The 15297-nt window shown below is 38.4% G+C and overlaps 1 protein-coding gene across 5 annotated transcripts in view; it reads right to left on the bottom strand.

Moving 5' to 3' along the window:
• Positions 1-15297, bottom strand: part of LOC103351953 (uncharacterized) — a 97951-nt gene that overhangs the window by 76443 nt on the left and 6211 nt on the right. For 2 of the 5 annotated variants that reach the window (XR_016227816.1, XM_089323977.1), the window contains exon 2: positions 1634-1739. Coding sequence is in view for 2 of the 5 variants with exons in the window: in XM_017350023.4 (XP_017205512.1) it covers positions 1634-1739; positions 3724-3802 (185 nt within the window). In the remaining 3 variants the exon portion in view is untranslated. Of the gene's footprint in view, positions 1-1633; positions 1740-3723; positions 3890-10997; positions 14314-15297 lie in introns of those variants that run through there. The other 3 variants (XM_089323976.1, XM_017350023.4, XM_089323978.1) reach the window with 3 other exon arrangements.

The raw sequence follows: 15297 nt of genomic DNA on the forward strand, positions 1-15297 counted from the left end.
AACACATTCTATTTGTCAGGCATTGTGCTATCTGCTAGAGATAAATAGAATAAATTATTATTTTGTGGCACTCTTAAAGAGAAAACATATTTCCTGTCGCTCCCCCTCTTCGTGGAGGAGCAACACAGGACCCTGCCTAGGCTTCATATCCGAGTCACGGCACCATTATGTCGCTCCCCCTCTTCGTGGAGGAACGACACAGGACCCTGCACTGTTCTTTCGTCTGCTCGGCCCTCCCCGGGTTTGCTGCTGGTTCTTCCCGGGTTGGCTACTATCCCTTCCACCTCCGTGGAAGGGCAGTTCCCCCTGGCCACATTCCCCACTTCCGCAGGGGAGCGGCACACCGCCGGCCGGCTTTCTCGGGGGCTGCACAGGTGTTCCTTCAGCTAGATGTTCCCCTTAGATGTTCCTGGTGCATGCCGTCTCTCTCCTCCTTTATAGTCCTCCTCCGCCCATCCCAACTCGGCTGCCCACACGCCGAGTACGCTGCTCTCCTCCAATCAGGAGCAAGTCCTACAGTTTATTAGTTGAACTGGAGGCAGCTGTGTGGAAGCTGTTTACTTCTCTCCCAGCGCCATATTGTGGGAGAGCAGATGCATAGAATAAGTCTTAATTCCAGTAACTCAGTCCAGTCCGGATTGCTCCCCACAATTTCCTACATTCAAAGAAATTGCAGTGAGGCAGTTTAAAAGCTATGTCAGCCATATGGTTAAACTTGTTCTTGAAGTTCAATAGGAATTTGTCTAAGGAAGCAGAGCTATGTTGAGAGGTAGCAAAGGACAAGGAAGAGTAATATGGAGAAGTTGTAGTATACGCAAACATTCTGTGGTGATAGAGAAAATAGGAAGGAAAATTGTCCAGAGAGTGGTATGCCAACTATTTGCATTTCTCCAAATAAAAAATTCCTTCAAACTTCAGTGCCTTTTCCTGTACTGGTCCTTTTGCCTACACCTAATTATGCTATTATCAGTTTTCAAAATGCAGGTGGAGTAACTTGTACTTTGGAAAATCTTTGTTTATTGTGCTCCTCACTTAGCCTCGCTCTCATACATGCACTCTTTTCTTATTTTTATAGCATGTTTTTTCCCTAAGACTTTCTCTCATTTTTAATCTACCCACCCTCGTAAAAAAAAGGAAAATATGCCTGATTTTTAAAGGAAATTATCTGACTCAAAGAACATATACTGATAAAAGATAAACTTGCAAATAAAGAATGGGAGTCACAGTGCATCTAAAATGAACTATTTATTTACACACATACATAACATGTCTGGATTATGGCTATCATATAAATTAAGGCATACCTGAAACTCTTCTTCTTTAGGACAATAAAACAGTTTACTTATGAATATAAGTAACTTGTTTTTAAAAATTTATCTGATGAAAGCTAATCTTATAAAGTTAAGATAAATAATCTAAATTTTTAAATTTTAGCATATTGTTTTTAAAACAGTAAATTAAAACATTTTAATAACAACATGACTGTGCCATGTATATAGAAACTATTTCTGATCAAACTATTATTTTAAGTCAAGTATTGCATCATCAGATATAGAAAAAAATAGAAAAAAATAAATTATTACTTATAACATATTGTGTTTACCTTGCTTTTACAGCATATATAATCACTTACTTGCAATAAGGCTTTCCATCTTTGCATGCACAAGCAATATTCTCTGGACAGAAATCTGTTATAATCCCTGGACAATCATCAAAGTCAGTCACAGATGTACAGTTGGCTGTAAAGAACAAAATTCAAAATCCCTCAACAACATGGGACAAATGTTTCAAACTTGCATAATACACATGTGAGAAATTCTGCATGTTAGAAAAACTATTTTATTTTATTCTTAAAAATTATTTTTATTATTTTTATTTTTAATTAGTTTTTAACAGAGTCCGTATAGTTCGCGGATACAATCCTAATAATATCAAATATTAGGGGGAGTTCAGTGTGCTTTATTTATTGTAACAAATATATCATACTAATATAAGATGTTAATAATAGGGGAGCTCTTTGTTCTACTTCATGATTTCTGTTTTAAAAATTTAAAACTTTGGAAATAAAAAGTCAAAAAATAAGCTTAAAAATACCAAAATTAAAATAACTTTCTGGTACTTTGGGAGTGTTCAAATATATTATCAAGCTCTAGGCTTCCAAATGCAAGATGAACATCAAACCATGTTTTTGTGCCCATGATTTTGTACCTGATGATTTTCACAGCATGGATTTGAAAAGTCAATACACGGCGTGATAGCTCAAAGGATATCTAATATTTAAGCAAAGTTCTTTGAGACTAAATTTGGGTATCATGTTTTGGCTAAAGAGAAAACAATGACCCAAAGATAGAGTCAACATACATACTGGTTTGCCAGGAGAGTTTTCGTTTATCCCTGTTATCCCAGAATAATTATTAATAGACCCTTCATTGCCAATGCACCCTTATTTAGACAGACAGATTAAACAGGCATCCTACTAATTAGCCACTGCAGGTAGCAAGAACCACTGCTCCAAATCTTAATTCTTTTTGCCTCAAGGCTACTGTGGAGAGTCTCTGTCAAGGTGGATCCCATACTCGATCTGAACTGAGGAAAAGTTTTCTGAAGTCTGAAAATCAGTGAGTAGGACAGTTTCTTATGAGTCACGGGACCTATAAACATGCACAGAAAGTATAATTCCAAGAAAGACAAAATTATTTTGACCTTCCACCAGCCTGAACACAAAGAAGCGATTCCATAGAGTGGGATTTCACATTGTCTGAATCCTAGGCCTCTGAGTCTCTGTTTTGGGTTGTTGGTGGCAGGCAAGAAGGGAAATGTCTCTGATAAGATCAGAACTATAAAATCTAAAAGGAAGCCTCTTGCCTTTTGTAGAGCTTATTTTTTCCTAATGTAAAAATGTGACATACTGATTTTGCTACATGCGTAATTGCTAAAAGGGATGAGAGGGCCACATCAGAAAACATAATCGAGTTTTTAAAGGAAAACACAGTATAGTAGTTTAAATGGTTCACTCTCAATTGGAATACGGAAGCAGCTTCAGCTGACCGGAATGTTCCACTAAGCATCTGACTACCCAAAGTTAACAAAAATGTCTCACCAGAATTAGTGGGTCACAGAGTGCTGCTCAGAGAAATTCAAGTCACATCTGTTTTCAACAGGCAATGTTTGGAAAAAGAACTGCACTTCTTGGCTTGGAAAAGATTTTAGGCCCTATTTTATAGAGTCATGATTATATCATATATTTCTTTAACTATCTCTTTCCTTTTACAGAGATTCAGATGGTTTTCATTATGTCAAGTGATGTCATGTTTGTACTGAACACACTGTAGGTTGAAATTTTTCTGAAAAATAAAGTACAATCTATATATTCTGAGAAAGAAAGTGTTAAATGTAAGTGGCTAAAGCAACCACTAATACCAATACAAATAAAAATTTTAAATGCCAGCCCACAGATTTTTTTCATATTTCCTGCTTGTTACAGAGATCAGAGACAAATATAAGCTTCAAAAGGAAGAAAAGTATATATTTCTAAAAGTAAACACCTTAAAAATCAGATTCATTCAAGTTTGTGAATTTTTAGCGATATAAACTTTACTTGGAATATTGTGTAGTTCCTTAGCTTTAGACACTGCCACAGCATTAATCCCCTCTCTAATTAAAATCTAATGAATTCTTTATATACTTAACCTATAGAAGTAAAGTAATTAGAATTTTTCTTACGTTGTGCACAATGTACAGTCAGAAAACAGCAGGAGATGAACAGAATCCGAGTCAGTTTAATCATGCAATCCACCATCATGAGATGAAGAAAGAAATCTAAGCCGTTCTGATAACTTCACTAAAAGACTACTGTAATTGACAGACAGTCAGCCGAGATGGTGGGTAGCTTATATAGGAAATAAGTGAGCATGGATTTTGGACTTTTTCCTCCAGCCTCTAAATTACTAATTAACTGTTCAGTTGTACACATGTTCATTCCCCTTATCTATACTAACTATATAGAGAACATACATGACTTATCTATGAGCTAAATATGGCTTGAGTTTAGTCACAGCTATGGGTTACTTCCAAGAACTATTTGTTAATCTTTGTACTAAGTTTCATAACTTTTTATTATTTGACAACAAAAAGCCATTGCTTATAGAAGTGAAATTGATACTTTGAGATGCAATGACTTTGAACAACCCTTGTCTTAACTGTTGGGGAACAGTTCTTTTTTCCATCCTATTTATTGAACTCTTTACTTGTTAGAGTTAGTTTTATGTATATAAAGTTAATTTAAAATAGATCTTAGTAAAAAATAAGAATGAGAATGGGAAAGGGAGGAGGAAGAAGGGTGGGAGTGCGGGAGGGAGGGTAGGTACAGTGGGAAGACTCACTATGTTCCTTAAGTTGTATTTATGAATGAATGAAGTTTGTAGTCCTCAAATAAAAAGTTTCTGGAGAAAAACATATTACTATGAATGCACTTTTCAAATTTTCAAAATCAGACATTTCTGTTCTTACAGCCACTAGGAACACTAAGCAATAATATCAGGATACCTTGGGTATCATTGGCAAGGAATGAGATGAAGAAAAGACAAGAAAAAAATTGAAGTGTAGGAGGATAAAATGAGAAACAGAAGTAGAAGAGTTACCAGAAAGAGAAAATGAAGAGAAGACCAAATGTGTCAGGCAGAGCAACAAAGATGTAATTCACTTGGTACACGAGGTTTTTATTAGGATTCTCTCTCTTTCTTGCTTTCTCACTCTCCCCACCACACTCCCTTCCTCTCCCTATTTTTCTCTCTCACTCTCCCCACTCACATGCATATTACAATGATCATATCTGTCACAAAGTTTCCATCTAGGTCTAATGACAAGTTACCATTAAATCTGTACTCTCTGTGTATCTCAAAATCCACTATTGCCCCCACTTGCTGGCAAATATATTTTATGTGTTATTTCCTGCTTGGAATTTATCCGTTATTGTACTTTATTCTCCACTCCTCCTTTCTAGTCACCAATAAAGTGGCAGTTTCATGAAACTTCCAGACTGAACTACATATCACCTGTTAATACAGATAATTTTTAATCTATCTGGCTCACACTGACCCAGTAAGATCTATTTATTATGAACAATTCTACTTAATCTTTTAAATATGAGATCCTTGTTTTATAATAACAAGGCAGTAAAATTTGTACTTAATTGTATTCACATAATGTTATGAGAATTCACATGCCCATTTTTGAAACAAATGGTTTTATTTGTTCTTATTATAGTGACAGCCAAGGTCTTATTTGAATATTTGCTAAGAAATAAGATACAAAGGGTTACAAAGAACAGATAGAATCTAACTCTCTGCCTAATCTCTACAAAAATTCCATTTACAAAATTTGGCTTTTGAGATGAATCTAAGTTTTTCTGGGTTCAGGATGTATAGATTACTGTTGTCCCTAAAGTGCTGTTTACATATTCCGGTGTCAGATAATTTAGAACCTCTGAAAGCAGCCATCTTAGAGCTGTGTCAGAAATATCCTTGCTTCTATTAAATCAACATATATTTTCTGAAACTTCCAACAATATGAGGCAAATTCACTTTAACCACTTGGAAATTACTGCCATATGATGAGACTTCAGACCTTGTAGCACTAGAACTATCAAACAGACAAGTTGTGAGAGGAGAAAATCCTCAGTTCGTATACCTGATTTACTATAGGTATAGTTAATATCTCTCTTCTTCACCTTTTCTTTTCTATTAAAGTTAGCTATAAATCAAAGTTCGCTATTAATTCCCAATGTGAAACTCACAATGGTGGTTGAGTATCTAACAGCAAATCATCCCCTCATCAGCCCAACAAACACCTTTCTTCTGTCCGGCAGTTATCCGACATGCCAGTTATTGCTCTCTCAGCTTTCACTACATAAGCTAGGAGGGGCCCGGGAGGCAGGATCCTAATCAGCAAGACAAAGTCTGCTGGGTTTCTCAGAAAGTTTTCTTCCCAGAGAAAAAGTAAAGGATTGCCTTCCTTTGCAGCATCCTTTCTTCCTGTTTTGCATGCAGCTGTATCAGAACGTGCTGCTTTGAATGATTGCTGTTGTGTTACAACCATGGGTAGAGACATCCTGACACATTGAAGGTTGCATAGTGGAAGATGAGGGGAAAATAGATTCTTAAAGGCTTTAGGGAAAGAAAGAATCCAGACTGGACTTGCTAAACCTCAGACTTCTTGTTCTGTGTGATTTACTGATAAACTTCTATTATTTAAATTACATATAGTTGGGTGTTACTTGCAGCCAAGTGATGTAGTCTGATATACATTTTCTTTAATTTTTTATTTATTTATTTTTTGACAGGCAGAGTTAGACAGTGAGAGAGAGAGAGACAGAGAGAAAGGTCTTCCTTTTTCCGTTGGTTCACCCCCCAAGTGGCCACTATAGCTGGCATGTTGCGGCTGGCACACTGCGCCGATCCGAAGCCAGGAGCCAGGTGCCTCCTCCTGGTCTTCCATACGGGTGCAGGGCGCAAGGACCTGGGCCATCCTCCATTGCACTCCAGGGCCACAGCAGAGAGCTGGACTGGAAGAGGAGCAACCGGGACAGAATCTGGCACCCCAACCGGGACTAGAACCCGGTGTGTGGGCGCCGCAGGCGGAGGATTAGCCCAGTGAGCCGCAGCGCTGGCCAGTCTGATATACTTTTTAATGAAAAGGGACAATAATATAAGGAGATTTCAAAAAGTTAGTGGAAATTAGTTAAAACACAAGTTTATGTTGCACTAGAATTTTGAAATCCATGCACACAGTGTCTTCAAAGGATTCATGGAGGGGCCAGCGCTATGGTGCAGTGGGTAAATCCATCCCATATGGGCACTGTTTGGAGTCCCGGCTTCTGATCCAGCTCTCTGCTATGGCATGGGAAAGCAGCATAAGATGACGATGGCCCAAGTGCTTGGTCCCCCGCATCCACGTGGGAGACCCGGAAGAAGCTCCTGGCTCCTGGTTTTGGAAGGGCACAGTTCTGGCCATTGTAGCCAATTGGGGAGTGAACCAGCGGATGGAAGACCTCTCTGTCTCTCTCTGCCTCTCCTTTTATCTCTGTGTAACTCTGACTTTCAAATAAACAAATAAATCTTTAAATTTTAAGAATTTCATTTCATATGATGAGGGCCCCCAAGCACTTGGCCATTTTCTGCTACTTTCTCAGGCCATTAGCAGGGAGCTAGATCAAAAGTGGAGCAGCCGGCACTCTAACTGGCACCCATATGGGATGCCTTGGCTTAATCCATTAGGTCACAGTGCAGGCCCCAAAACCTCAAAGTCTTATGCTAATAGTTGATGGATTAATGCTAATGGTTGATGGATCAGGATGGAAGTCTTTAGGTCAATCAAGGCTTGCCTTCGGAAGGTAGTTCTCACAAGAGGGTTTGGTTATTTAAACTGTTCCAGTGTCTCTCTGTGCCTCCAGGTTGACCACATCATTGTTCCTTCACACTCATTCTGCTATTGACAGCCTCCATCAGATGCCAGACTAACAGGGTCACCTAATCTCAAACAGTGAAACTCCGAAATTTAAGTCAAGTAAGGTTTTTCCTTCCCCAAAAATCTACTCTCAGGTATTTTAGTTAAAATAGTAAAAAGTTGGCTAAGATACAAGAGATGCCAAAAGACAAGAAGAAATGGAGTTTGAAGAGATAAACCAAACATCAGAACCAGACTAAGGTATGGCAGAGATTTTGGAATTATCATATCAGGAATTTTAAATAATCATGATATCTTGAAACTTCTAATGACAAAAATGGACAACATGTATAAATGTTGAGTAATGTTAGCAGAGAAACGAAAACCCTAAAAAAAGAACCAAAATGATATGCTAGAAATAAAAAAAAAACTCTACCCGAAATTAATATTGCCTTTAATGAGGTTATTAACAGGCTGGATATGCCTGATATAATCTGGAGAATATGTCAATAGAAACTTTTAAAACTGAAATTCAAAAGGAAAAAATAATGGAAAAAATGGAATAGAATACCCCAAAACAGTAGGACAAATACAAAAGCAGTGGCATGCATAATAGGAATACCAAAAGTAGACTACAGAGTGAAAGGAATATAAGAAATATTGATATACTAATAGCTTAAAATTGTCAAAAATTAATGGCAGACATGAAACCACAGATCCATCTTAATAAATCCCATACTTCCATCTGTGTTCTCTAGCGCATCCTTTTCTGATTCCTATGGTCCTCATTCCATCTATCACGTGCTCTCTTGAGTCTTCATCCTCTTTTTTATTGGTGTTATCCCATCAGTTTTTAAGCATGTTCGAGTTCTTTCAGTGAGAGACAGTTAGAAAAAAACTCCCCAATAAGCTCACTGCCTCTTCAGTTATCATTATTCCTCTCTTCATAGCATAGTGATTTGAATAAATAATATTCACTCATCGCCATTACTCACTTTTGCTAAAAATAAATGTTACAATGAAAATCATATCCTCCACTGCACTCCCTGGCCACAGCAGAGAGCTGGCCTGGAAGAGGGGCAACCGGGACAGAATCTGGTGCCCCGACCAGGACTAGAACCCGGTGTACCAGCGCCGCAAGGCGGAGGATTAGCCTGGTGAGCCGCAGCGCCTTGTCTAAAAATTATCAGAGTCAGTGAACTCAGGGGGCTTCCATAGCCTTGGCAGCTCATGACAAGAGCCTAGGTTGATTACTGATGCCATAAACAAGAGTGTCAATTTGTTAAGTCAACAACAGGAGTCACTGTGCACTTACTCCTCATGTAGGATCTTTGTCCTTAGTGTGCTGTACATTGAGATTTAATGCTATAACTAGTACTCAAACAGTATTTTTCACTCTATGTTTCTGTGTGGGAGCAAACTGTTGAAATCTTTACTTAATGTATGCTAAACTGATCTTCTGTATATAAAGAGAATCGAAAATGAATCTTGATGTGAATGGAAGGGGAGAGGGAGTGGGAAAGGGGAGGGTTGCGGGTTGGAGGGACGTTATGGGGGGGGAAGCCATAGTAATCCATATTCTGTACTTTGGAAATTTATATTCATTACATAAAAGTTTAAAAAAAAAAAACTTCTACTACCTGGGATACACTCCACGCTCTTTTACCATGAATAACTCCTACTTATTTAAAACTCAGATCATCCTATAACGTTCCCCAGGAAGTTATACTTGATCCTTTGGTTCGAGAAAGAATTTTTTTCCCATCTGCTCCTTTCATACCTTCTGCATATCTTTAGCACAACACTTACATTGACTTGTATTATCTCAATACATAGCACTGTTTCCAACAATATTGAAATCTCTGAAAAGAGACTTAGCTATATATCTTTGCATCCACAGTACTTGGCATAACATCTACCTGGCATATAGACTACCAATTTTTTTTTAATAAGTGCTTAACTGAATGAATGCTTTCCCCTTCCTTTAATTTAATCTCCAAATTTCCTACATTCTGCTCCATCCATGACTTTGAACATTTCTCTTTTGGTTTAATGTGTCTTGACGTTTTCCATTGACACACATGTAAACACTCACACACACACACACATATATATATATTTCTATAGTATATATTATTTTTACATGTTTTTGGTTATTAATGATGGAATGAAACACTCAATTAGGATTCACATATTTTGAAGTTTTAACTCTGAGCCCAGGAGAAATATTCTACTTCTTGGTACAAAATTATTTATTTATTTCAAGAGTTACCAAAATACATATTTTTTCAGTTTATTTGTAGAGAGTAATTTATCTTTTTCTGTGTACAATAATGCACAGTGGGGCCAGTGCTGTGGCATAGCATGTAAAGCTGCCGCCTGCAGTGCCAGCATCCCATATGGACGCCGGTTTGAGTCCTGGATGATCCACTTCTGATCCAGCTCTCTGCTATGGCCTGGGAAATCAGTAGAAGATAGCCCAAGTCCTTGGGCCCCTGCACCCACGTAGGAAACCCAGAAGAAGCTCCTGGCTTCTGGCTTTGGATCGGCGCAGCTCTGCCCATGTGGCCAATTGGGGAGTGAACCAGAGGATGGAAGACCTCTCTCTCTCTCTCTCTCTCTTTCTCTCTCTGCCTCTCCTCTCTCTGTGCAACTCTGAATTTAAAATAAATAAACAAACCTTTTTAAAAAAGATAATGCACATGTAGCATTTGATATATCATCATTTATAATTATAGAAAACAGAAGAAACTAAAATAATTTATTTATGTAAAAGATTTATGTAACAAGTGGCAACACAAGGCAATGATACACAATAATTCACTTCAAGGCCTGGTAATCATGTGGGTTGAAAATTTTCACTAGCAATACAGATATTTTTACATCACATTTTCTGTTATTTGCCAACAGGATATGGAGGAAATTAAGACCATTTGGTGACAAAATGTTAAAACTGTAAGGTAATTTATTTTACAAAAGGAGAGAATAAGAATCATGGATGCAAATGTCTTCATATTCTAAGATCACACAACTTGGATTAAGATCAGATCTAAAATCTAAATTAACATTCCCTGGATCTCAGACTTTATATTATGAATAATAATGCAAGCTTTTGTTATGGGAGTACTTCAAAAAGTTCATGGAAATGGAATTAAATGATAAATTCATTTTGATGCAATTCTAAAAAATATCCATATAAAAACTAAAAGAAATAATGGGAAAGGAATGAGGAGGGAGGGTGGCAGCATGGGTGGGAGGGAGGGTAGAGAGGGAAGCATCACTTTGCTCCTAAATCTGTATATATGACATACATGAACCAACTCAATAAATAAATTTTTAAAAATCCAGGCAGTTTTTTACATTATATGCATTTTCACAAACTTTCTGAAGTACCTCCATGTAGTGCTTTAAAGTTTAAAAAGTACCTTCAATATTTCCCCATCATTGTCCCTCATTTCCCTCCCTAGCCTCTGGTAACCACCATCACATTTTTAACTTCTATGCGATCACAATCTTTTTTACAATACATATGAGTGAGAAATTGTGATACTTACCCTTCTGTTTTTGGTTTATTTAGCTCAATATTATGACCTCCAGTTCCATCCAGGTTGCTGCAAATGACATGACTTCATCCATTTTATGGCTGAGTAGTATTTTATTGTGTATATGTACCACATTTCCTTTATCCATTCGTGACTGAATGAAAAGTTAGATTGTTTCCATTTCTTGGTTACTGTGAATACTGCTGGAATGAACATGGGAGTGTAGATGTCTCTTCGACAGACTGATTAATGGGTACTAAGTTATACCTAGACAGGACTAAGAAATTCTTGGATTCTGTTGCACAGTAGGGTGACTATAATGTTAATGCACTATATATTTCACTACAAAAACTAGAAAATGGGATTTTGTGTGTTTACACCATAATGAAATGATAAATATTTGAGGAGATAGATATAGATAGTATACGCTGATTGGACATTACACAATATATACATGAATCAAAACACCACATAGTACTCTACAAGTTTGTACAAGTTTTATGTGTATTACTTTTTTAAAAAATAAAAAGCTTTTAACTATTTTCAGAAGCAGTATCTTTTTTGATCCTCAAAACTATATTTAGGATAAAGGCAAATATAATCCCCAGAGTAAAGATGAGAAAACAAGAGTCAGGTGAGGTGGCAAGGGGACAGCAGGGAGATTAAGTAATGTCCTGAAGTCATATACATAGTAAAGTAGCAGATATGGGACTAAGACCCAAGTCTTTCATCTCTAAATTATACAATAAATCACAACATATTACCTAGGAATATGAATCACTGAGCTTAGTAACAAAAATTTAACTTATTTATTTTTAGCCTCTCCTTTTTGCAAAATAATTAATTAAATAGTATGTGGGGCAGGTGTTGTGGTGTAGTGGTTAAAGCCGCAGCCTGAGATGCTGGCATCTCTTATGGATGCCAGTTCGGGTCCCAGCTGCTCCACTTCCATCTAGTCCAGCTCTCCTTTTATGGCCTGGGAAAGCAGCAGAAGATGGCCCAAGTGCTTGGGCCCCTGTACCCACATGGGAGACCTAGAAGAAGCTCCTGGCTCTGGCCTAACCCAGCACTGGCTGTTGTAGCCATTTAGGGACTGAACCAGCAGATGGAATATCGCTCTCTCTTTGTCTTTCCCTCTCTCTCTGTAATACTTACTTTCAAATAAAGAAATAAATACTTAAAAAACAGCATGTGATGGCAACTTTAAGGAGTTGAGGGAATACATTAAAATAATCCCTGAATCAGTTGTCCAATGTTTCACAGTAACTTTGAACTTTGATTCATGAGTCATTTTAAATTCAGTGATAAGTTTCTTATGATGGTTTATGCCAGCTTCATTAAAACAAGAAGATGAAAGTAGTGATGAAAATAATAAAGACCATGATTGGATATTTCAACCCCTTGAGCTTTTAGGTACCTGGTCCTGTGCTAGGGGTTCTGAAGTTAGATAACAGATGATAGCAGCTCCTTTAGAATTTTACATTGTCATCAAACTGCCCTAATTTATAGGCATGAAAGAATTACATAGAAACCAAGTACTAAAGGAGTGTAGTGTATAATTCACAGGAAGGAAGATCAGTAAGGTCAGAGCAGCTGTAAGGGTCTCTCATATACTGAGAGTAGCAGTACAAAGTAGTAATTATAAGCATAGACTCTGGCACTAGATTAACCAAATTTATTTATGTATTTTTTTAAGTTTTTATCTGTTTGAGAGAGAGAAACAGAGAAAGAGAGCTCCTGTCCACTGGTTCACTCCCTAAATGCCCAATAATACCGGAGTTGGAGTTGGGTAGAGGTCCAAAGCCAGGAGCCAGGAAGCCTCTCTAGGTCTCCCACATGGATGGTAGGATCCCAATTACTCGAGTCATCACTGCTGCTTCCCATGGCATTAGCAGGAAGCAGGAGTCAAGAGCCATATCTGAGTATAAAACCTTGGTTCTCCCATATGCAACACAAACATCTTCACTGGTGTCTTAACCACTGGTCAAAGCCCTGCCTCCTATCTAAATTTAAATCCTAAATTTAAGTAACTTTGCGACCCTGGGCAAGTTATTTTAACCTCTCCTTTGTCTCCAGGTCCTCACCTGTAAAATGAGGGAAACATTACCCATATCATAGGATTATTAATGTGATTAAATGAACTAATATGTTTATGATCTTTAGAACAATTACAGGAACCTAACAATTTATATGGGAATAAAGCATAAATAAAATAATTATTAACCTGATTTATGGGAAAGCTATACTACAGTTGGAAAGGCTTGAAGCTAAGGTGCAGTTGTAGTAATCCAGGTGAGACAGGATGGCGAGGATGCAACAGATATAAAATCCAAAGGCAGGATGTGCTCCTTCAGTGATGGAATGTCATACTTGAATCCCCCAACCTCCAGCACTGGGAAGGCGATTCTTTACCCTAGCAGTTCACTAAGAACCATGAGCAGGCAGTTTTAAATTTTTAAAGGAATTTAAGACACTGCTTATCACTAGACTGTATTTGGTGAGGTCTTCACTGGAATGATGCAAGAAGAAATTGGCTGGATTGTGGAAAAACAGTTTTGTTATTTTAACTTCATGACTTTTATGCACCTTGAGAAAAACTTACAGGTTGCTGATAAAAAGGTTTTTTAAAAGTACTTGAGCATTCAATCAAGGATTATGTAATATATACAGGTCTGTGTCTGTGTGTGAGATTTCATCTAAAATCTGCACACTGAATGTTATACGGTAGATGTTTGGTTAAACAAGTTCCTGTAAGTTCATTACAGATTGACTTTGAGATATATTCTTGGTATGTTCAGAGTTCAGAAGCAATATGTACCATTTGCATAAGGCAATGAGCAATTCTCCTATCACTCCTTACACCTCCCCTCTTCCTGTGTCTCTACCTTCAAGTGGAAGGGAGAAAAGACATGCTTAAGAGTAAAGCAATACAATGGTCTTTCTGTTTTTGCCTTCACATTTTGCTTGGCCAAATAGTACTTAGTTTAATCAGTTTTTTCCCAAGGAAGGTACCCACTGTTCCCAAGAAAGTCAACACAAAAACACATTGGATATCTCTGTTATACTCTTATATATCACCCCAATGGTTCTTTATGGTCTTTTCCACATTTTTTTGATGAGTTAGATAGGTAGATCTGAGAAGATGTCTGTTTCCCTCATTATGCTAGCTCCATAATGTTAATGAAAACCATGTTGGATTTGTGCATCAGTATACCGTCAGTGCATAAAACAGTATCTGGCATGTCCTTGGCCGACATGATGTCTTCTCCCTCTCTTCTTCTTCTTCTTTTTTTTTTTTTTTTTTTTTTTTTTTTTTACAGGCAGAGTAGACAGAGAGAGAGACAGAGAGAAAGGTCTTCCTTTACCGTTGGTTCACCCTCCAATGGCCGCCGCGGCCGGCGCACTGCGGCCGGCACACCACGCTGATCCAAAGCCAGGAGCCAGGTGCTTCTCCTGGTCTCCCATGCGGGTGCAGGGCCCAAGGACCTGGGCCATCCTCCACTGCCTTCCCAGGCCACAGCAGAGAGCTGGACTGGAAGAGGAGCGACTGGGACAGAATCCGGCACCCCGACCTGGACTAGAACCTGGGGTGCCAGCGCCGCAGGCAGAGGATTAGCCTATTGAGCCGTGGTACCGCCCTCCCCCCCCCTTCTTCTTGCCCATAGTTCTCAGATTAATGTTATGGCACTGCAATGTCATGAGCTATGAAGGAGCTGCTTCAAACAGCCTGAGCCTTGTTCTTGTCCATCTTAAGAAACATCACATCTTGGGTTAGGGCAAAATTAACAAAGCCCAGGACACACTTGGTTTTGCTCCCTTCTCCCTCTTCTGGAAGCAAGATGTCCTGCAAAGCTTTGCCCAGTGTGTCATATCACTCCTGAGGTATAAACCCCAGGACAGGCTGCCTTTTGGGGCCCCTCATCTGTGTACAAGTGGAGCATGTGCAATCAAGATTCCATCCATCTCCAATAGCTTTCTTGGGTCTTGGAGGATTGACTCAAAATGGATCTTAGAGCTCTGCTGTCCCTTGCTATTTGTAAGTAATAAATACACTTCATACAGCTTGTTACATGTGAGTTACATGTTATGTCACTGAGCTCAGGCAATTGGTAAAATTGAAGCCCAACAGAATTTGTAAATGCCAGTGCCAGAATTCAAAATGAGTACTGTTTAACTTCAAAGCTAGTGCCTCTTCACTCAACTGTTTCAATATCTACTTAATAAGACTTGGCTATTGGCCGGCGCTGCGGCTCACTAGGCTAATCCTCCACCTTGCCGCGCTGGCACACCAGGTTCTAGTCCCGGTCGGGGC

Source organism: Oryctolagus cuniculus, chromosome X (genome assembly GCF_051225735.1).
Source record: "Oryctolagus cuniculus isolate XC-2025 breed Fujian yellow rabbit chromosome X, ASM5122573v1, whole genome shotgun sequence".
Lineage (NCBI taxonomy): Eukaryota > Metazoa > Chordata > Mammalia > Lagomorpha > Leporidae > Oryctolagus > Oryctolagus cuniculus.